This window comes from Rhineura floridana, chromosome 9, assembly GCF_030035675.1.
Source record: "Rhineura floridana isolate rRhiFlo1 chromosome 9, rRhiFlo1.hap2, whole genome shotgun sequence".
NCBI lineage: Eukaryota > Metazoa > Chordata > Lepidosauria > Squamata > Rhineuridae > Rhineura > Rhineura floridana.
Genome location: NC_084488.1, coordinates 49,280,667 through 49,304,988, shown reverse-complemented (window position 1 = coordinate 49,304,988; position 24,322 = coordinate 49,280,667). Strand labels below are relative to the sequence as shown.

Genomic DNA, 24,322 nt, shown 5'->3' with positions numbered 1-24,322 from the left:
GCGACACTGGTTTTTCAAAATAAATCAAAGAATGTATGGCTCTCACTGTATGATTAGCTGGCTGATGTTGTGGATCATCATTTTTAAATGCAGAACACTCACTTATAGTTATTGGATCAATTTTTTCCGAAGGATTTATGACAGAGGTTTAAAATAATTAAGGAATTTAGGGACGCATGTTGAGAGGTTTTCAGAAGTACTCAGGTTGTCTGGAGGAATGTGTCTGCCTTTGGCAAATAAGGCAATACTTAAAGATTGCACTCCTTTAGCCATGAAAACAATGGGACTTACTTTTCACTCAGGACTGCACTGAAAGACCATAAATTGCCTAAGATTTTAAAATTATGAAGACCAAAATAACACCTATTTTCACCTATAGTTAAAATATGACACTTCCTTGGGATATGATGAGAGGGAGGGGAAAGTAAAATTATGGTTTAGAGTAGGGTTGGGGAACCTCAGGTATGAGGGCCAAATATGGCCCTTCAGGCCTCTCTATCTGGCCCTCAGGATTCTCTGAAGACCACACACCCTGCCCAGACGCATCCCTCCCCAGTCCCACTTCATATCCTCCTTGAGTGCTTCAGCCTGGTTGAGACATGTCCTTGAACTCTGATAATGCCTCTTCTTTGTCTAGATGGAGGACAGAGAGGGGTGTGAGAGTGTGTATAGATACTACCCTTCTGCACAAAGCTAAAATGTACATTCATTCCTTCACCCACTTTTGCCTCTGGCCTCACCTACCACTAGGATGTGGTCTCCAGAAGGTTCTCCAGATGTTTCCCGCTTCTGGTTTAGAGCATTTGAGGTGTGTGTGAGATTTCCAACTCTATGCCAACTGCAGACCAGGGCCACCTATCCACTGCTCTGTGCCACCATTCCTGACCACTGCTGTGCTTCTGGTACACTTGCAGCTATTTCCACTGTTCATTTGCTGTCATACATATTCCAGATATAGATTATTCCAATACATTTATCCACAGCAACCTTTGTATATATTACACATAGACACAATATTCCGAATTGGTCCAGGATAGCAGTTTGACATATGGGCTATGCCTAGAGTAGCAATTGGCAAGATCTACATCAAGATCTATGCCCGCTTTGTGGCTAGTTCAGATATTCAGATCCAGGTCTTGAATTACCCTGATCCAGGCCTAGTTGTAGTCATGTGACCATCCCAGTTTATTGTAGTTGGGATCTGTAATGACACTGCTGCAATGCATTCTACTTGATGTCAACTTGAAATGTCAGTTGCTGTGGAACACTGTACCTGGAGTAAATGGAAACAACTGGATTGAATTGGTTAGTCTGTTAGATTATAGTGTTATAGGATTGGGGGGGTGGCTGGATGATGTCTTTGCATCCCCTCCAAGCCTGAAATTCTGTATCTGTAAGAGTGGAACTTGTAGCAGAAGGAACCACTAAACTGGTAAGCCAGTTCCTTTGTTAAGGTAATGGCCCTGGCCAAGTCTGTAAAGTACTTTGTCTGCATGACTAAAGAGTTGGCCATTTTGCTATAGGAACAACTGGCTGGTGATGCTCTTTTAGGAGGGAGTAGGCCTCCCCCCCTCCGTTACCTGGCTGGAAGTCATCTTGTGCATAGAAGAACAATAGCCCAAGAGTGGACATAGTGTACTTAGACTTTCAAAAAGCTTTTGACGAGGTACCTCACTAAAGACTTCTGAGGAAGCTTAGCAGCCAGAAAGCAGAGAGTAGGAATAAATGGACAGTTCTCCCAATGGAGGGCTATAGAAAGTGGAGTCCCTCAAGGATCGGTATTAAGACCTGTACTTTTCAACTTGTTCATTAATGACCTAGAATTAGGAGTGAGCAGTGAAGTGGCCAAGTTTGCTGATGATACTAAATTGTTCAGGGTTGTTAAAACAAAAAGGGATTGCGAAGAGCTCCAAAAAGACCTCTCCAAACTGAGTGAATGGGTGGGAAAATGGCAAATGCAATTCAATATAAACAAGTGTAAAATTATGCATATTGGAGCAAAAAATCTGAATTTCACATATACGCTCATGGGGTCTGAACTGGCGGTGACCGACCAGGAGAGAAACCTCGGGGTTGTAGTGGACAGCATGATGAAAATGTCGACCCAGTGTGCGGCAGCTGTGAAAAAGGCAAATTCCATGCTAGCGATAATTAGGAAAGGTATTGAAAATAAAACAGCCGATATCATAATGCCGTTGTATAAATCTATGGTGCGGCCACATTTGGAATACTGTGTACAGTTCTGGTCGCCTCATCTCAAAAAGGATATTATAGAGTTGGAAAAGGTTCAGAAGAGGGCAACCAGAATGATCAAGGGGATGGAGTGACTCCCTTATGAGGAAAGGTTGCAGCATTTGGGGCTTTTTAGTTTAGAGAAAAGGCGGGTCAGAGGAGACATGATAGAAGTGTATAAAATTATGCATGGCATTGAGAAAGTGGATAGAGAAAAGAAATACAGAATTCTCAATAGAAACTGTAACTATTTAACTACTGCTATGTTGACTATAGCAAGTACCTGTAGCCGTGCTAGTCTCACAGAATGACTGGATGCTCTTGGCCTTAATTTTGATTTCAAACATTGCTGCAAATAATCCTAACACAGAGGTTCCCAAAGTGTGGTCCATGGACCACCAGTGGACTGCGAGCTTCATTCAAGTGTGTCTGTAGATTTGTGGTTGAAGATGGGAGATGGCACATCCATCACACTAAATATTCATGGTGGTTTTTAATTGTATTTTATTACTTCTTTTATATTGTATTTTATTGTGTTACAATATTAATTCTATGGAACTACAATTGGAGAACAGACAAAGGAATCATTAAATGGTCCACTAAGACCCAGAGCAATTTTCAAGTGGTCTGTGGGGTAAAAAGTTTGGGGAAACCTATTTCTACTAATTTGCCAAATGCTTAGATTGTAGTGAAGCAACAGCATCCAATTATTGGCCTGTCATCCATGTTGTATCTTATCTTTTGCTCATAGTACCTCATATGAACTGAATGAGGATATGACATTTCTATTAGGTAGGGATGAGGAACCTGTGGCCTTCCAGATGTAGTTGGACTACAATTCCCATCATCCCTGAGCATTGGCCATGCTGACTGGGGCTGATGGAAACTGAAGTCCAACAACATCTGCAGGTCACAGCTCCCCCACGTTGGGGAATGTTTGGATATGGAACCTCACCTTTATTCATGAGGCTGGATTAGTTTCCATTTATCTCCTACAAATCTGTGATTCTTGTTCTGTGCAGCTGTTACTCAGTACCCATCATCTTTGACAAATGGCAACAAGAGATGCTATACTCTTTTTTTTTTTTAGTTGGCGTATTGATTTCATGGATATGTAGTATTTAAAGTGAATGTGCTTTCATCTCCTTAACGCTGGCTGACAACAGGACATGCTTACACAATTTTCTACTCAGAATTACAGATCAGTAATCCTTCATCCGCTCCCAAGCTGCATCTTGCAAAAGTAGTTCCCAAGGAGCCAAAGAGTGTGCATTTCCTGAGCATGTCCTTGCAAGATGCTATCACAACTTGTGCTATCTCAACTTTGCGCTGGCCTGGAAAGTTGTCAGACTACCATTCCTTGGCTGTGTAAGGATCGAGATAGTTACATAATTCAAAAAAGTGCATGTGTGTAATTATACAATAAACCTGGCCCTGGCCATTCTTGCCACACAGTTATTTTTTTAAAGTGTCTCGCCCTAGAATAGCTTCTGAGCCTCAGATGTGGTTAGTCTGCAAGTTATAGGGCCAATTAAGCTCTCAACAATGGACTGCCTTAAGGCTGAAATTTTCCTTGACAGAAACTGTTTATATTGCACATGAGTTGCTAAGAGCCATTTTACATGTTATAGAAGAGGTGAGGAAGATGTTTCAGCCTCAGGGCCACGTTTCCTTCTAGACAACCTCTTGAGAGCCACATGCCGCTGGTGGGTGGGCCCAGAAGCAGAACTGGGTGGAACAAGAAATGTAATTTTTACTTTCATACAGCAAGGCTAGTTTCTACACATTTCATATACCACTGCCTATCCTCCATCCAGACAAGCAAGAGGCATTATCAGCATTCAAGGACACATTCTAGTCAGGCAAAACTATTCAGGGTTTGAGTCAGGGCCACTGGGACTGTGGACAGGGGGTGTGGCCTGGGAAGAGTTCCAAGGGCCAAAAAGAGAGGCTTGGAGGGCCACGTTCAGCTACTAGGCCTGAGGTTCCCAAACCCTGTTACAGCTTCCAGGTGGAGGGCAGTTTAAATCTCTTGATGTGATGGTTGTTGCCACATGGCAGGGGGAAAAAAATCACCTCAACCACTTTGTGAGCTGATCTAAATAAATGGCTTCCCATGTAATAAAATGATTTCCATATGGTTGCAGTCATGTGGAAATCAATCTTCAATCTAAATATACTGGGCACTATAGCCTTGAGGTGTGTTCACACTTATCCATGACCCCTTGGTTCCTCGACCCACAAGCAGCTCATGACTGACACTTTGGCTTACCAAGCATGCCAGAGGAAGTCAACACAAGTTTATTTTTTCAATTGATGCTCCCCCCACCCCATGGAATGAGTTATATGAATGCCCTCAACAGGCACCCATATCATGACTCACAGTCTTTGGGTCAATAGACAGGCATTTCAGAATGTTATAAGTCCATCTTCGCTACGGACACAGAAAATCAGTCCCACAGAACAAAATCTACTAAAACAAATAGTCATCTTGCAAAAAGTACAGTTTAGGTGGCTTGTGGAACAGGATTCCCCTAGAGGGTTAACTGTGATTATCTCTAGATAGGTTCATCATGGCTATACTATTTTTTTAAAAGTTTGCATGAATCAGCCCTAGATACCTAGTAAATCTAATTCTAAGCTGCCATTTCCTCAACAAAGTCTTAACACTGCTTGATGTCTATTACAGGAATACCCCGCTATACGGACCTTCACTTAACGTACACTCGCTTTTACGGACATACTCCATACTCCACCATGCCCCTGTTTACGTATGCTTGCTTCACACTTATGGACACTTAACAGTGCATGGGGGTGGAAATAGACGCGATCATGCCACCACAAATCAGCTGGGAGACGCAATCGCAATCAGCTGAGAGGCGTGGCAGCACAGCAGCAGAGGCTTTAGTGCCAGGCTTTGAGGCTCCGCATGAAGGAGAGGTAAAAAAAGTTTTTAAAGGTAGTGCTTCACTTTAAGGACATTTTCGGTTTACGTACTCACTCTGGTCCCATTGAGTACATTAACGCGAGGTATTCCTGTATACATCAATGCATGATAGGAAATTCAGCGGCCATACCTATCCCCTCTTGTTGGGATACACAGAACACAGGGTTTGAAATGATGTAGAAATTATAGTTAGGCAGCTTGTTCAACTGGACTCTCAGTACATAACATGGGGAACCTCAAGCCTGGGGGCAGCTGAATCTGGCCCTACAGGCCTCTTTATCTGACCATTGGGACTGTCCTCAGGCTGCACCCATCTACCCCAGACCTCATATTTTCTGTCCAGGACATACCCCTCACCAGCCATAGTCCACACTCTCCTCAAATGCATTTCTGGAATGTGTCAATGTGACCTTGAACTGTGGTAATGTCTCTAGCTTGCCTGGAGGAGAGAGGGGGGGAGGAGGCCTACTATACAAAGGCAAGAGTCACAGCTACCCACTTTTTGTTTTGTTTTTTCCTCCCACACAGCCCCGTTATGTGGCCCTTGGAAGGTTCCCCACACTTGTGAGCAGCCCTCAAGCTGAAAAAGGTTCCCCACCCCTGTCATACCCAGTAGATAGGGATGTCTGAGAACTCCAACAAAAATAGAAATAGGAGTAGAAATTGCCAATGTTCGCCTATTCATCCCATGTCCAGAACAGAAATCAGTCTAGCTTTTGGTCTGCCAATTATACACAGGAACATAGGAAGCTGTCTTATACTGAGTCAGACCAATGGGGCACCTAGTTCAATATTGTCTGTGCTGACTGGCAGCAGCTCTCCAGGGTTACATGTGTCATTGACTACTCCCCCCCCCATTTACATTGAAATGAATGGGGTGGAATAACTTAATGACAACATAATTACATAAATTATGTGAGCTACGTAGTTTTACCTCAGCAGACAGTGAGACAACTAACATAGTTTTTGGCAGAAAATGAACTGCAGCAGAATGGAAATAGTGCTGCATGTGACAAATGCAAGGTGGAACAGAAAACAGTGCCTTCTTAAATACCTACCAGAGGGTAACTCTGATTCTTTCTGATTAGTTTCCAGCTTACTTTTAGTAGTGACAAGAGATAATTCACTTCTTGCAAAGCAAAAAAATCATCCAGGGAGGAACTACAGCCAGTTTCTCTTACGATATAGGAACAAAGCACCCACCCGTTGGGGAACCTAAACAAATGATAAATGCTGCATGAGTGTAACTTATGCAAAGTAGCTTCATTTTCCCCCCAGAGGCTCAGATATCAAGATTTGAGTAGTATGGGCTCAACTGACCGTGCAATCCAAAGGTCAAGGTATATTTTCAAGATTTTTAATCTGACTGGAGGGGAGGGAACAATTAATGTGCTGGGTAAGAAAGCACAATGAGATGAGCAAGAGACCATCCAGGCAGAAAGAAGCTTCTCTGCCAAAAGGGAAGGAAGAGGTACTGAGGCTCAGCCAGCCAGGGTTTGCCCTTCTGTGCCAACTCCCTCCCCAATCCAGCTGCTTACTCTAGGGTAGCAGGCTTTGACAACCCTCATTCCCATCACTCACTCACAGCCATGCAAAGCCCTGGGAAGTCACAGACCAAAGCTTATAAAGCAGGACATATTTCCCAGAGCTTGGAAGTAACAAGTTACAAGTAACGAATTACTTGTAATTCATTACTTTTTTGAGTAACAAGTGGGTAATTCCTTTACATTTTGATTGTAATAGAACTAGGAGTAATTTCACTACTTTTGTGGAGTAATTGTAACGTTTCCAGAATTACTTTTGGGCATTACTTGGGGGGTGGCAGGGTAAATCTTTTGCTCCTCTGATTTGTGGATGAAAATCATGTGCCTCAAACTGGGCTTCTGTGCAGTATTGCTCTTTCCTCATGCTCTGTGGATGGGTAGGAGGCGACGAGGGAGCAGGCGGAGAGTGAGACGAGGTGGAGTGGAGAAAACAATTATTTAAAAAAATGTATAGTGGTGGTGAAGAATGGAGTGGAGGGAAAAAGGATCCAGAGGTCAAGAACCTGGATAAAGGAGGAGAAGGAGGCAGCAGCAGAATGGAGAGAAAGAACTGTGGAGGTGAAAGATGACATGCGTGCGTGAGTGCGTGAGAGAGAGAGAGAGAGAGAGAGAAAGAGTAAAATCAGAGTAAAAGAAGATGAGATATCCACTGAGAAGACTCTTTGTAGTAGCTAACATTCTCCCCTTTCATGCTGATTGGCTCTTAGGGATGTCTGCTGTTGTGGGAGAAGGCTAATCTGCTGCCCTCAAGTGAACTGGAGGATACTGCCCATTGTCAGTGTGGAAGTAAATCTCAGCTACCAGTACATTCAGTAATTCAAGCAATATCTTTGACAGTGAGAAAGGACAGTCACATGGTGACAGTGGTAGAGAAGCAGAAAGCAACAGTCAAGCCTAGCCAGATTATTCTATAAATTTAGGATGGATAATCTGAAAAGGGGGTGTGGCTGTGCCTATCATGAAGGGACCCTGCACTTCTGAATTTGCCACTATGCTACTGGGGACACTGGCTTCCCATCCCTGCTGTAGATAGTGTGGTCACTTGAGCATAAAGAGGCCAAAAGGAGACACAGGTCTGCATAGAATTTGCATAGGCTAATAAGAGCATAAGAATCAGGCCAATAGCCCAACTAGTCCAGCATCCTGTTCTCAGAGTGGCCAACCAGAAGCCAATAGGAAGCCCACAAGCAGGACCTGAGTGAAACAACACTCTCCTTGCTTGTGATTCCCAGCAACTGGTATTCAGAGACAAAGTGCCTCTCACAATGGAGGCAGAACATAGCCATTGTGGCTCATAGTAGTTGTATCCCCCAGGAATTTGTCTAATCCTCTTTTGAAGCCAAGTTGGTGGCCATCACTGTCTCCTGTAGGAGTGACTTCCATAGTTTGACTGGGCTGTGCATGAAAAAGAACTTCCTTTTGTCTGTCCTGAATCTTCTGACATTCAGCTTCATTGGATGTCCATGAGTTTTAGTCTTGTAAGAAAGAGAGAAGTTCTCCCTACCTGCTTTTCCATGCATAATCTTATACATTTTTATCATGTCCCCTCTCAGTTGCCTTTTTTCTAAACTGAAAAGCCTCAAATACAATAGCCTTTTCTGATAAGCAAATTGCTCCAACCACTTGACCAACATGGTTATCCTTTTCTGATCCCTTTCCAACAATACAATATCTTTTTTGAGGTGAGGCAGCCAGGACTGTGTACAGTATTCCAAGGGAGGGCTAGGGATGGGTGAGAAATTCAATTCAGATTGCATTTCTAACAAATTCACACTTTCTGAAACAATATGAGGACTGAAATACAGCCATCCTTCCAAGTTCATACTTATTCAAATTTTGCATCACAGTTCACTAATCAAACAATGTTTACCAAAGGGCATAGGTGAAAGTGTGCATACAAATGAACACAGGAGTGAAAATAACATGCAAATATGCATTATATGACAAGAAACTGGTTGCAGAAATGTGTACATTGGTGAAAAATGCCTACAAAAATATATTTAGTAGGAGAAATTCTCACTAAAATGCTGGAGGTTTGCCCCGATATACATCATTTTACACTTGCTTACATTGAATGGCCTTTTCTATTTTACTTCCCATTCACCCAGTTTAGTGAAGAATCCTTTTGTGACTTTTCGCATTCCAATTTTGTTTTAAACACCTTGACCAATTTGCTGTCACCAGCAAAGAAAGAAACTTCACTGCTTGCCTCCAAACTCCAGGTGGTTTATGAACAAGTTTAAAAGTGCAGATGCAAATTCTAATTCTTGGGGGAGGTGCTTTCTACATTCCTTCATTGGGAGAATGGTGCCTTCTACCAACTCCGGTTGGTGGCCCAGCTATGCCCCTATCTGGACAGGGATAACCTGGCTTCAGTTGTCCATGCTCTGGTAACCTGCAAGTTAGATTACTGCAATGCACTTTACATGGGGCTGCCTTTGAAGACAGTTTGGAAACTGCAGCTTGTGCAAAATGCAGTGGCCAGATTGATAACAGGGACCAGACAGTTGGAACATATAAAACCGATTCTGGCCCACTTGCATTGGCTGCCTGTATGTTTCCGAGCCCAATTCAAGGTGCTGGTTTTAACCAATAAAGCCTTACACGGCTTGGGACCACAATACCTGATGGAACGCCTCTCCTGACACGAACCCACCCGTACACTACGCTCAACATGAAATGTCCTCCTCCGGGTGCCTACTCTGAGGGAAGCTGGGAGTCTGGCAACAAGGGAGAGGGCCTTCTCAGTGGTGGCCCCCAAATTATGGAATGATCTTTTTGATGAGGTGTTCCTGGCGCCGAAAAGATAACAGTGTTGGCGCCAGGTTAAGATTGTTCGCCCAGGCATTTTTAACAGCATTTAAATAGCACGTTTTTAACTTGCCTATCTGTTTTTATGGGTTGTAATTTGGTATGGTTTTAAATTTGTATACTTATTTTTAATGTTTTTAACTGTAAATCGCCCAGAGAGCTTCGGCTATGAGGCGGTATATAAATGCAATAAATAAATAAACCCAGACTTTGTACAGATCATATAATGAAAAAGGCAAAGGAGTCAAAAAGTATTTATCAATACATTTATTTCCTTTTCAGGTTAATTTAATCCTGGTTATTTTTATTAACATTTTTTGAGGAGATATTTGAGGAGAAAGTGTGTGTGGCTTCTACCTCTTCTGGTTCTCTCTCTATCCTCCTTCTCCCTTCTCAAGAAACAGTAGACAAGTAGTGCAATAGTACAATTGCTTAGCATTTCTTTTCAAGGTTCCTTAAAGAGTCTTGCCTTGGTTCAGAAGGGGTCTCTGCTGTCACAGCTGCTTCTCTGCTGGGAGAAACTGTGTGTGGCCTCCACCTCCCCTTACAGCCACCCCTTTCCTCCAAGTTTTCCACTATTTGGAGCATTGGTTCAGAAGGTTTCCGTGCTGTCGCACTTGGCTATTTATTTATTGGTTTGTGGCCTCCACCACCCCTTACAGCCACCCCTATCCTCCAATTCTTCAGAAGATTTCTCATGATGTCATATATACAAAGTTTGCTCAGTCATTTCTCAACTGACAGCATTACCAAGGCTGTCATCTGAAACAGCGTTCCTCTAGAATGTCTTCATCCTCTTCAGAGCTTCATCCTCTTCAGAGCTTCATCCTCTTCATCCTCTTCATCCTCTTCAGAGCTTCATTGTCTTCATCCTCTTCAGAGCTTCATCCTCTCCAGAGCTTCATCGTCTTCATCCTCTTCAGAGCTTCATTCTCTTCAGAGCTTCATCGTCTTCATCCTCTTCAGAGCTTCATCGTCTTCATCCTCTTCAGAGCTTCATCGTCTTCATCCTCTTCAGAGCTTCATCGTCTTCATCCTCTTCAGAGCTTCATCGTCTTCTGCTTCTGCTGTTGTCATAGGTATAGTCATGAGGATTCTGAGTAATGTTTGCTCCAATGCTGGCTCCAGATTGTTCTCCAAAAGAAGGTATAGGAGCATGGAAACATCCCTACATTTGTACAGTTCTGTTGTCTGGTGTAGGAGGAAGAGCTCTGTCTTCAACCAATCTTTCTCCAGCAATAAATGCCTGCTGTGGAAATCTTTGGCTGTGTGTTGGAATCAAAGTCCCCTGTATCAGTGATGAACTTGAAAGATGACTGGTGAATACAAATTGTTCATTGGCATGTGCGATGATGATATCACAGGTTTCCGATGCCACGCAATTGCAGGATCACCTTTGATTTGTTTCAGGGAAGGTGAGATTCCAAAGGTAATTCAGCAAACAAGCTTCAAATGGACTCTCTCACAATATCAGTGGAATCCCCAGACTCTGACAGAGATGTCTTCACTGCTGCAGAATCCATGGCTGTTCTTTGGAATCTATGGTAGAGGACATTGGTGTGAGACCTTATTCTATGGAACAGAGATAGCAAGTACAGGAAGAGACCACAGGGCAGAATGAAGGAGGCCGGAGTGCCTGGAAGCAAGATAAGCAACCCCAGGACAGGGGAGGAGGAGACCAGAAGAAGAGAAGAGAGCCCACAGTAGGGGTAAAGGAAGCCATTGGGCCTCAAGGTAAGGGAAGAGACACAAAGGTATGGGTGAAAGGAGGCAAGTGGGCCTGGAAGCAAGAGAAGAGACTTACCCGAAGGTGGGGATGAAGTAGGCTAGTAGGCCAGGAAGGAGATATGTGGGATGAATATATTGTCATTCCTACAGTGCTTTGGAAAAGATGGCGTCTGGCAGATAACAGCAAGTTTGGTCGCTCTCAACCCTGATATAAAACATCAAGCTAAACCAAACTGAATTAGGGGAATAATCTCTGTCCCACTCATTTTGTTGCTTTTTTCTATGGGATGTTTTTGTTGGCTGGGCGTTTAGATTCTGCAGGTCTGTCTCCCGTTATCTCCTTTGGTGTTTGTTTGCTTCCTATAACCGGCTGTCTGGGAGAAACAAAGATAGCTGCTCTTTTAGAAAATAATGAGACTGTGAAAATAAAAATCTGGACTTAACCAACAGACAAACGGAAAAGGAAAATAAAGGAAATTCCCGGCTCTGAGAAGGTTTGGAGACACCAGAAAGTGAGTAGAAGTTAAACCTTTTTTAACTAGAATTGGCCAAAAACTCAGTTCTAGACTGGGGTAATACCCAAACACTCTAACATGGTATACACGAGAAGAGATTACCTGACTCAGGGGCTTGATATTCTGGAATTATCAACAGTAGAAAAAAAGCCCAAAAGTTGAAAATCACCCAGTATTTCTCTCCCAAAGAGCAGACAAATTTATCTGGTACGATGAAAGAAAAAGGCCAAGAGCTTACTTTGGAGGAAAAGGGCCCTGAGTCTGCTAAAACTTGGACTAATGTTGAAAGCAGCAATACAAGGAAAGAGACTGTAAAGGGCCTTCTCTTGGATACACCTATGGATTGGTCTCTGGATTTAAATGGAGCAATCCAACTGAAAAGTCCTGCTTTTTTAACTCCCTCTTTGGCCCAGGAGATTGCGCAAGCAGAAAATTCGGCAAGCTCCTTGATAACAAACAAATTACAGGTGGTAACTACAGACTTGAGGGATATGGAAAAGGGATCACCTGGGGCTGGCTCTGATAGCCTACACCTCATGGCACAATCTCCGATTATTACATCAAGTCTTGACCAAACGTGGGCAGGCATCCTTACAATGACCCAGGGCATGGCACAGAAAACATAAACCCTCCATAGCTGCTTTATTTGATGTTATAGCTGCTGCTGGAACCGAAGAGGATCCTTCTCCCTCTCTCTCGGCTTTCACGGGGGCTGCCAGGTCTTCCTTCTCCAATCTGCTCCTTCCCCCACAGGTTGGCTACCTTTGAAGTTTCCGACTTCTGGACAAAAGCAAGCCTGGGGCTCTCTCTCGGTGGGAGGCCAATTCATCTGCAATTAACCCTGCTTCCCGCACCGACTTAGGCTTTTGATCTCTCACCAGCACTGCCAATTCTTTGGGCAGCATTGTGTCAAATTTCTCATGAGCACAGCTTGGAAGTAACTAGTTACAAGTAACGAATTACTTGTAATTCATTACTTTTTTGAGTAACGAGTGGGTAATTCCTTTCCATTTTGATTGTAATAGAACTAGGAGTAATTTTACTACTTTTGTGGAGTAATTGTAAGGTTTCCAGAATTACTTTTGGGCATTACTTGTGGGGGTGAGCAGGGGAAGTCTTCTGCTCCTCTGATTTGTGGATGAAAATCATGTGCCTCAAACTGGGCTTCTGTGCAGTGTCGCTCTTTCCTCATGCTCTGTGGATGTGTAGGAGGCGACGAGGGAGGAGGCGGAGAGTGAGACAAGGTGGAGTGGAGAAAACAATTATTTTAAAATACGGATAGTGATGGTGAAGAATGGAGTGGAGGGAAAAAGGATCCGGAGGTGAAGAACATGGATAAAGGAGGAGAAGGAGGCATTAGCAGAATGGAGATAAAGAACTGTGGAGGTGAAAGATGGCAACGTGTGTGTGTGTGTGTGTGTGTGTGTGTGTGTGTGTGTGTGTGTGTGTGTGTGTGTGTGTGTGTGTGTGTGTGTGTGTGTGTGTGTGTGTGTGTGTGTGTGTGTGTGTGTGTGTGTGTGTGTGTGTGTGTGTGTGTGTGTGTGTGTGTGTGTGTGTGTGTGTGTGTGTGTGTGTGTGTGTGTGTGTGTGTGTGTGTGTGTGTGTGTGTGTGTGTGTGTGTGTGTGTGTGTGTGTGTGTGTGTGTGTGTGTGTGTGTGTGTGTGTGTGTGTGTGTGTGTGTGTGTGTGTGTGTGTGTGTGTGTGTGTGTGTGTGTGTGTGTGTGTGTGTGTGTGTGTGTGTGTGTGTGTGTGTGTGTGTGTGTGTGTGTGTGTGTGTGTGTGTGTGTGTGTGTGTGTGTGTGTGTGTGTGTGTGTGTGTGTGTGTGTGTGTGTGTGTGTGTGTGTGTGTGTGTGTGTGTGTGTGTGTGTGTGTGTGTGTGTGTGTGTGTGTGTGTGTGTGTGTGTGTGTGTGAGAGAGAGAGAGAGAGAGAGAGAGAATACTGTGTTTGCACTTGGCACACAAAGTGGCCTCCACCACCCTCTCTGGCTACTGTGCTGCATTTGCAGTATTTTAACTTTTTTGCATCTCAGGGGAATATGTTTGCTTGAGTGAGTGTCTCTTAGTTGGTGGCAGGGCAGGGTCTGGGAGGTGGTTAAATGAGAGAGATTATGCTGGCTGGCTGGGGGGGGGTTGCACTTGGTTTGACGTGCAAAGATCTGAGTAGTGGCCTCAGCCTCCCTCCCCACCACCCTTACCAGCAGAGAGACCACCATTGCTATCTTATGAATGAAAATAATTATTCTACTACCTCTGTATGTGTTTGTTTATTTTTAATGTTGTTTTAGGCTACTTAGATGTGCAGCAGCCAAGGCAGCACCTTGTAGGCGTTTTTTTTAAAGTAACTGAAATGTAATTGTAGTGATTACTTTGGAGGAAAAGTATAGTAATCAGTTACTTTCAGAGCAATTGTAACTGTAACGGTAATTACTACTTTTCTGGGCCATGTAACTGTAACTGTAGTTTATTACTTTTTTAAAGTAATCTTCCAAGCTCTGATATTTCCTCCCCCTTGAACCCTAGCAATCTTCCCCTGCCACCTCTCAAGCCTAGCCATGGCAGCAAGCAGCCCTTTCTCAAGACTTTTATCTGGAGGCATCTGGCAAGCCTCGGTCCAAAGACAACTTCATTACATATCCACTGTCTGCTCTGTAAACCTCCACATGTATTCACAGTGGGATCCAGCCAAATGTACAGGGGACGTAATGACAAAATAAGGATAAGCCCTGTGCCTCAGCTTCATAGCTACTCTGATCCATTCAGAAAGGTGTTTTTGTGATCATACTTGTTCAGATCTGCCCTCTGGCTAATGAAGGGCAAATTTCTCAGGCGGTTCTGCTCCATGCCCTTCCCAATCAGGTAGATAATCTGGCGAGGAAGTCTTGGTAGACGACTTCAACCTTGGCAGCTAAAAACAAGGTTGGGGGAAAATGGGAAAACTTATGCACCTTGTGTGTGGTTAACTCATTGTTTATTAAGAGAACATTGCTGAACTAGAACTGCTTACTCCTAGATCAGTATAGCAGTTAGTAATTTGGGTTGGCCACTAACTTACATAAATGTCTGGGTTATGGAACCTCAGGCCCTGGGGCCAAATGCAGCCCTCCAGGCCTTTCCATCTGGTTTCTTAGGACTCTCCCTGGGCCATGGTCCTCCCCAGGCCAATCCTGCTCCATGCTTTCCTTAACTGCTTTTGCCTGAGTGGAGTGCGTCCTTCAACTGACAATGCCTCTTTCTTGCGGGGATGGGGAGAGTGGCGTGGTTAAATTTCTGACTTACACTGAACAAATGAAGGAGTCACATCCATTGCTCCACCTACCTTTGCCTCTTCTCCCCCCACACACACACACTGGTATGTGGTCCTCAGACATTTCTTCCCAAGGGAATGTGGGTCTTGGGCTGAAAAAAGGTTCCCCTCTCCTGGTGTAATTCTATGGAGTGCTCTTAATTGTTGAGCACCCAAGGAACAGACTAGGAGTTACGCATCAAATTTATGTGAACAGTCTCCTATTTATAATTGCCACCATCATTATTATGTTGAATAACAGCTGTGGGAGGCTCTAGTTATTAGGAGGAATTATGAAGGAAAGGTGCCTATGATGCTAAACGTATTTGAATTTATAAAGTAGCTTTGCTCCAAGGAGTGCTTCGATACAAAGAAATGGTGCCCCAGTTCCTCTTTTCTGTGTGTGATTTAATCCTAAAAGGCCAAAAATACATTTTACCCCTTAGCAAGAATATGTTGTTCTAAAGTAATGGAAATGAAAGCTAAATGAATATCAATTGTTTTGGGACTAGATTCCAGACATGCTGTATTTTCAGCCCCCCTCTGCACTTACACACGCACTGATCCACTCCATTCACATTTTCTGAAATCTGTTGGTTTTTATCCATATTGACCAGGCAAGGTACAAAATCCTCTGACAATCCTGTAGGCTGGTGCTACTCACTAATGTGAATGTTCATAGCTGCTGGTGTTTATGCATATTCACCAGTCAATTTAACAGCAGGGCTTGCCTAAGACATTTTGCTACCAGAGACAGAGCAGCAAATGGCGTCCCTCACACCCACCACTACCTCGCAGGTTAAGATCCACAGCACCCAAAGCCCAGCCAAATAGCAGCAGCTGAAACATAAAATCCCACAGAATCAATTCCAGGCCTGTAGGCAGGAGGGGGCAAATGGTGGCACCATCCCCAAGAGCTGTGCTCACCATCCCCAAGAGCTGTGCTTCCCCCCCCCGGGGGCCGGGTTAGGGAAAATTGTCTTTTTAATTTGTGATATAACAGACAGTGACATCCTCCGTTTAAAGAAAGATAGCTTATTTTAAAAACAGGAGCAACTTAACAATAGGACACTGAAAAATTCAGTGCAGGAAGAGGGCACAATGAAAGCCTTATCTGGAAGAGGCCCCCAAAGTCTGGTCACTCAAGTCTTTCCCTCACTGACAATTGATTTTTTATGAACACAATCACCCCAGTTTGCATCTGTTTTGGAATTGTTTTTTGAAATTGGAAAAGCTTTTTAAAAAGATGTTTTTAAGATGTTTTATTTTTTAAATGTTTTAAAGATTTTTGTTTTTGAGATGTTTTAAGATGGTTTGAGTTTTGTTTTGTTTGCCATCCTGAGCTCCTTCTGGGAAGAAGGGCGGGATAGAAATAATAATAATAATAATAATAATAATAATAATAATAATAATAATAATAATAATAATGAAAACTTAAGTGATCCTGAAAAAACCACTCTGAATGACCATTGAAGAGTTAAATATTAGAACTTTGTATTATTGGCTAGAGTTAAATTCTACCCATTGGACTTTCCTTTGCTATGCTTTTCCAGTTTTAGCTTCAGTTGTGTTCTCTATCCATCCAACAATAAAGAAGCATGTTTGTTCGCCTGCAGTAAAAAGTAAGAGTTTGTTTATTCTATAGTTATTATGAGCAGAACAGGATTGGGTACTCATTGCTAAAGGGTACAATATAGAGATAATTTAAAGTCATCTGAAAAAAGTGGCTGCCCTTTATGCTTTTAAAGCACTCACTGTACTCACAGTCATAGTGGCTACTTTTTCTTCTTTTTCCTGTGTACTTGATGGCAAATGATGAAAACAGCCATAGAGGAATAGAAATACTGTTGTATACACTACAGTTAGCTGGCTGGCCGGCTAGCCGCCTAGGCTGTAACTCAGGCCTATTTTCTGATTTTCCCAATATATGCAGCTCAGTGTGAGACCTTTTCAGGTTTCTCTACAGAAAAATCAATCCAGCAACCAGTAAAAAAAAATCCAATCACTTTCCACAATTAGTTTCCAATTGCTTTGTTAGTCCTTTATGTAACAGCCACTTAAAAAGTTTTCCCTTGATTGTCCAAAAGGAAGGAAAATCTAAAGGTTTGGAACAAGATTAGAAGGAGAGACTCTCAAGGAGTTAACAATCACAACCTAAAGGATTTGTTTTCTTTTTGCCTTCCCTAAATTTATAGCATGGACAAGTTTGTTTTTCAAGTGGAAAGAAAAACTGAGATTACTAATCAGGGCTGGCCCCAGGCATGCCAGGACCCTTGGGCACCAGCCTGCGCTGGGCCCCGGCACTCCCCTTCTGTGATTCGTGGCAGGATTGGTACCACGGATCGCAAGCCACCCACCATTCCCCTGCTCTACTTACCTTTCTCTGTGCTGTTTTTTCAGTGGCGCGCACTGCATGTGCAGGTTTGCCATCAATCAAGATGGCGGCTGAGGTCTCTCTAAGGGGCTGAAGCCTCTGCTGCCATCTTGGTTGATGGCACGCATGTGTGCTACATGCACACATTGCTGCCATCAACCAACATGGCGGCAGAGGCTTCAGCCCCTTAGGGAAACCTCAATCACCACCTTAATTGATGGCAAACCTGCGTGCGCAGTGCATGCAGCTGCAAAAAACAGCAGACAGAAAGGTACGTGAAGCAGGGGAATGGCGGGCGGCTCTGAAGCTCCTGCCCTGCTATCCACTGTAGCAATCCTGCTGCGGATTGCGGGAGCTCAGGGGCTCCGCAGGGGCCCCTGTAGTCCCAGGGGCCCTCACCCAGTACCCCACCTGGCCACCCTTTAGAACCGGCCCTGTACTACTAATGCAGCATCAAAGCCAAGCTCAGGAGCTCATTGTCATTACCAAAGAAGTTCAGTTCATGAAGAATCAGAACACAGGGACAGATCACAGGCAAAGGAAAACTGTAGCTATAGGCAGTCAAGCTTTTGAGTCTGGTATTCCTGGAGATCTCTCAAAAAAGGATGAGACAGTTCAACAGATTAAACTTCATTCATGTAAATTAACACACTCTCTGGATGAAGGAGGAGTGAAGGGAAGGTCACTGCCTTTCTCTTCCCATGTCCTGACCCTCACGTCCTCTCTACCAATGTGTGTGTGTGGGGGGGGTTTATGGCTTGTGTTATGTGCCTGCCCCCTCAAATGCCCCCCTAGAAACATGGCTGTCCCACCTAACAAGGAAGGCTGGTTATAGAGCTGACCTATCCCTTTCCCCAAGTAAAAATACAGTAATTAATCATTTGATTGATAGACTGACTGACTGATTGCATTTAGATCCCACTTTTTCTCCAAGGAGCTCAAGGTAGCATATATGGTTCTCCTCCTCCTCATTTAATCCCCACAACAACTCTACAAGGTAGTTTTAAGCTGAGAGACAGTGTCTGGCCCAAGGTCACCCAATGATCTTCATGGCTGAGTAGGGATTGGAACTGGTCTCTCAGGTCCTAGTCCAGCACTCTAACCACTAAACCACACAATTAATTATTTTAATTAATCAAAATTAATTAATTGATCTATTAAGTTAACATGATCACTACAAAAGAAATAACTACAAATACACTGAAAACTAACCATATTCGTGACCCAAAGTCTGTTGCTTGTGGCAGTTGTCTCTCAATGCCTAATGGCAGGGCCAGCTCTGACTTACAGTAACCCTAAAATATATATCAGACCAGAGATAATGTCTGCACTGGTGCTAGACAGGTGCCCCACAGGATAATTTATTCTCTTCCTTTTTGAAGGAATCAGTATTTTCCAAGTTGTGTCATAGTGAATAATGTTGGTTGGCTAATTTTTGCAGATTCGAAATGTAGCAGCAAATCTCTGCGTGGACAGTAAGCATGGAGGCACCGGCACCGAGCTCAGGCTGGACATCTGTGTGAAGGATGGCTCTGAACGGACCTGGTCACATGAACAGGTATCACATGGTTTCTTCCCTTGTCAAGATTTTAAAGAGCTTTCTCAGGATTATTCCCTTGTGCTAACATTCCCCCGATACATTAACCACCCGTCTAGAATAAAACATGTACACCCTCTTGTGTAGAGTCCCAAACACATGAGCTGTGTTTTGTTACATATAAATTGGTTGAAGAGCTAAAAGGTTGCGTGAAACAGCTGCGCTACAGATAGAAATGCTTCTTAGGTTGCTGCCAATAGTAAGAGATTTAATACAAGCATGTGTTGCGTGACATAATGTGTAGTCTGCAGGAGAAATGTCCATGCTGAACTGAGGCAAAATGATGGACTGTAATGGAAGGAAGAAGTGCCTTTTAAGCATAGCAAAACCTGGCAACATTTGACAAACTCTTTCCATTTCTATTTTGTGGAGATGAAATAGTGCTTCATGCAAATTGCTATGATTTGTAAAAGCCATGGCTTTCCTTTATTGTTGGAACCAAGTCAAGTTTTGCATTCTCTGTTTAATGACAGCTATTAGAAATGTCCAAAAGCAACAGTAGTTTAATACCTTTTATTTGAGAACTGACTAATCACCCTTAGAGATTAGGGCATGCTTTGGCTCAGAATCCATATTTTTAAGAATATCTCAGGACATCTAAGCCTTGCTTGAAGTGGCTCCAAGTAACAGTTATAACAATCAATGGATGAAATCTGTTTCCCTCTAGCTTTAGACTCCCCCTCCCCTTATTCTTTCTTCAGGCTGCATTAAACTATGCAATAGATTTAATCATACAAAAACCTAGGGATGTGGCCTTTCAAGAGCTTTTGGCTCATGCCAATACAGCCTGGGGAAGAGTCACGTATCTGTAACAGAGTATGTGCTGTGCATACAAAACACCCCAGGTTCATTCTCAGGCATCTCCACGGAGGAAAGACCCCTATCTGAAACCCTGGAGAGAACATAAGAACATAAGAACATAAGAAGAGCCTGCTGGATCAGGCCAGTGGCCCATCTAGTCCAGCATCCTGTTCTCACAGTGGCCAACCAGGTGCCTGGGGGAAGCCCGCAAGCAGAACCCAAGTGCAAGAACACTCTCCCCTCCTGAGGCTTCCGGCAACTGGTTTTCAGAAGCATGCTGCCTCTGACTAGGGTGGCAGAGCACAGCCATCACGGCTAGTAGCCATTGATAGCCCTGTCCTCCATGAATTTGTCTAATCTTCTTTTAAAGCCATCCAAGCTGGTGGCCATTACTGCAACTTGTGGGAGCAAATTCCATAGTTTAACTATGCGCTGAGTAAAGAAGTACTTCCTTTTGTCTGTCCTGAATCTTCCAACATTCAGCTTCTTTGAGTGTCCACGAGTTCTAGTATTATGAGAGAGGGAGAAGAACTTTTCTCTATCCACTTTCTCAATGCCATGCATAATTTTATACACTTCTATCATGTCTCCTCTGACCCGCCTTTTCTCTAAACTAAAAAGCCCCAAATGCTGCAACCTTTCCTCGTAAGGGAGTCGCTCCATAAGGGAGGCTCAACTACTGCCAGAGAACATAAAGAATACTGAGCTAGGTAGACCGGTGGCATGGCATGGTGTAAGGCAGCTCTTCGTGTTCTGATCACTGCTTTTTTCTTTCTTTTTTTGGCATCTGTATGATAGACTGTTTTCAACTGTGTGGTCATCTGAAGAATTGTTATGTTGCAAGATAGTCTATGGCTTTTCATCAGCTAGACTTACACTGCAATCCTAACTATGTTTAATCAGAAGTAGATCCTACTGAATTAAATGGGGTTTACTTCCAGATAGGAACGGCTGACCTGTAATAGCCTCCCGGCAGGGGCATCACTGCCACTTACTGGGAGGAGGAGGGAGGAGGTGGTGGTGAGGTTGGGGCTGTGCAGGCACACTGGCAGGATTGTCAGGTTGGCCTTGCCGGCACATCTACATAGCCCCAGCCATGCTGCCATTTCCCCCCAGTAAGTGGTAGTGATGCCCCTGCCGAGAGGCTATTACTTCCATTTCTCCAACCAGACAAACCACTCCAGCTCCCAGGAAAGCAGGGTTAGTGCAGCCTTAATGTCCTGCCTTCCCAAGTTCTATTAGAGAGATATGCAGGCATTCCTAGGATTTTAGGAATTCCTAGGATTAGGCACTGCTCATGCCACGATGTACAGCACAGGCTGAATGTGAGAAGAACCCTGTTGAACAAGCCAAAGGTCCATCTAGTCCATCATCCTGTTCTCACAGTGGCCAGCCAGATGCCTGTGCGAAGCCTGAAAGCAGGACCTGAGTGCAGCAGCACTCTCCCCACTTGCTGTTCCTAGCAACTGGTATTCAGAGGCACACTGTTTTTGACAGTGGAAGTAGGACACAGCCAGCGATAGCCTTATCCTGCCAGAATTTGTCTAATCCTCTGTGAAGGGTGGGGGTTATGTCTTCCTTTTCAGTAATTTCTACTCTGGAATTTGTAAGCAACTGATTGTCCCTGTTTTGGCCTCTTTGCCTGATAAGTCAGCGAAGTTTTTTTAAAGTAAGTTACCTATTAGCAGATAAAATTCCTGGTGTTTCCTTGACAGTGGCAAAATCCCTGTTGGTAGCAGAAAAGGATAGGAAGCAGCTGTTCAGTGATAGCTCAATTTTCTTCATCCTGGAAACTTCCCTTGTGGAGGTTATTATGGGTTGCTGTGATCAGTTTGTTTTGTGTTGCATCTGTCTTTCGTTCCTTGATGTAGCAGCTGTAACCAGTTGCTGTAATGTTTTAATTTTTGGTCTATTGTCTGTAATGTTATGGTGACTTCCTTATCAGGACTAACTAAAATGTTACAGAATAATGAGTAAGCTTTCATGAACTAAGCTGAATTAATTTGCAAACTATAAATTACAATCAGGAGCAGGTAAAACACAATTCTGTGTACATAATCAAAATATTTTTGCCTTAGTCATTTAGAAATTACTGGTGTGCTAAATTACCTTACCAATTTGTTTCATGTATTCAAGCAATTGAACTTTACAATTGATTAGATGACCTCATTTCTTTTTTCCCTTTTCCAGTTACATAATGTGTGGCTACCTGCAATTTTGATTTGATGCATGTAGTTTCCAAAACTATCAGCAGAGGGCACTGCTAGACAAGAAGAGCTCCACTCTGGACCAATATGATATAGACAACTTGGTGGTTGGTTTGTTTTTTAAAATGGAGATTTTCAAATTCCAAAGCCACAAAAGAGGGATTATCCAAGATTAAAGCAGACTGGGTGTGGGAAGAGACAGTGAGTAAAACAGTTATAATACAATTCAATTTAATATGAATCTGGTTAATATAGTCTTTCGTTATTTTTCAACAAGTAAACAAAACCTTCTCTGCAGCCAAACACAGAATTCTGTTGTACCAAAGTCAGTGATAAGAAGCTATGCTGATTCAGGCTTTCTGATTTAAAATAATATATTATATACTCTGAAGTATAAATTTAACAAAAGTTTGTCATTGCTTGGAATGATATAGACATATTGATTAAAAGCACAATAGTCATGTGCTTAATATGTTTAGGCGTGTACGTGATGTTCACCCCTTTTTATTTTCAGAGCAACAGTAGTACTTCTGGAGGGGTGCAATATTTAGCGATTCACTAGGATTTCTTACAGGAGTCTCCTGGAGCTCCCTAGGATCTTTTGTGTCTAAAGCACATGTTCTGCCACTGAACTGTGGCCCTTCTCAAGTCTTATAGGATTTAAAAGTTAGAACTAGCAATTCATACCCTGAAACAGACTGGTAGATAACCAAATTGTTTGAAAATTGGTGTGATGTGTTCCCTTTGGCTGCTCACAGTCCTGCAGCACAATTCAGGACCAACTGAAGTGAGTCTTCAAAGGCAGCCCCATGTACAACACATTGTAGTCGTCTAAGCTGTAGGTCACCAGAACATGAATACTGGCCAGGCTGTCTTTATCACCTTGGAAATCAGAATGAGTTTTCTTTTACATGATACATAGTTTTGATCCTTCATCATGAAATAATTTGCAACAGTTTTTACACTAAGAATTTGTAAGGCAACAGGTATTTGCACCGGGGACATAAACAGCAGGGCCCAAGTGCCACCTCTCTGTGCCATCAGGACAGCTCATAGGCTAAAGAAATGACTGGCCTGATTTTTCCTGTGCTCATGAATCCAACCAGAATAGGAGATCTCAGGAACCAACTGTTGGTGCAGGCTTGGTTCCCCAGTCTGATAAATTCATCTGATAGACTCCCCTGCCAAGCCTAGTCTATTAGATGAGTTTCTCAGACTGGGGAACCAAGCCTGGACCAACAGTTGGTTTCTGAGGTCACCTATTCTGGTTGGATAGACTCCCCTGCCAAGCCTAGTCAACTTATTTGCAATATAGTGTTGGAAGAGAGCTTTGCGCATACTATGGACTGCAAAAAAGACAAATAATTGGGTGTTAGAACAAATTAAACCAAAACTACCACTAGAAGCTAAAATGATGAAACTGAGGTTATCATAGTTTGGACACGTAATGAGAAGACATGATTCACTAGAAAAGACAATAATGCTGGGAAAAACAGAAGGGAGTGGGAAAAGAGGAAGACCAAGCAAGAGATGTATTGATTCCGGAAAGGAAGCCACAGACCTGAACTTACAAGATCTGAACAGGGTGGGTCATAACAGATGCTATTGGAGGTCGTTGATTCATAGGGTCGCCATAAGTCGTAATCGACTTGAAGGCATATGACAACAACAGCCAAGCCTAGAGCTGGCTGGATCCAGAATGTAACCATCAGCTTATCTTCAACCATACCTTCTACCTCTGGCATTCTGCCAATGCCAGAACTAGACCCCCAGCTGCAGCCCCTCTTGGACCTTGGTTGAGGCCTGGCAGAATTTAGGAAAACTGAATTGTCCAAACCAGCCTTTCCCAACTTGGTGCCCTCCAGTTGTTTTGGACTACATCATAGCTGGCTGGAGATAATGGGTGTTGTAATCCAAAAGAATTGGAGGGCACCAAGTTGAGGGAAAGCTGGTCCAGACCATGTATATCATGTTCTCTGAGTAGTGGTTGGAGGTTCTCTGGGGCTTGGTCTTTCTCAGTTCAGAAGCTGATTAACCTTGGGGCCATTTCACACATTGCACATTTTATTGGTGAAAAATGGAAATGGACTGCCTTCAAGTCGATTTCCATCTTATAGCGACCCTATGAATAGGCTTTTCATGGTAAGCGGTATTCAGAGGTGGTTTACCATTGCTTTCCTCTGAAGCTGAGAGGCAGTGACTGGCCCAAGGTCACTCAGGGAGCTTCATGGCTGTGTGGGGATTCCAACCTTCAAACAGGTACACCCACCAGGGAGCCAGTA

General features: G+C 43.4%; 1 protein-coding gene across 13 annotated transcripts in view; it reads left to right on the top strand.

The window, feature by feature from the left end:
- The window catches only part of GALNTL6 (polypeptide N-acetylgalactosaminyltransferase like 6), an 839,728-nt gene that overhangs the window by 794,566 nt on the left and 20,840 nt on the right, over positions 1-24,322 (top strand). For 12 of the 13 annotated variants that reach the window (XM_061584006.1, XM_061584007.1, XM_061584005.1 and 9 more), the window contains one exon: positions 18,877-18,993. In XM_061584006.1, coding sequence (XP_061439990.1) covers positions 18,877-18,993 — 117 coding nt within the window. Of the gene's footprint in view, positions 1-18,876; positions 18,994-22,023; positions 22,242-24,322 lie in introns of all 13 variants that reach the window. The other variant, XR_009757816.1, reaches the window with a different exon arrangement.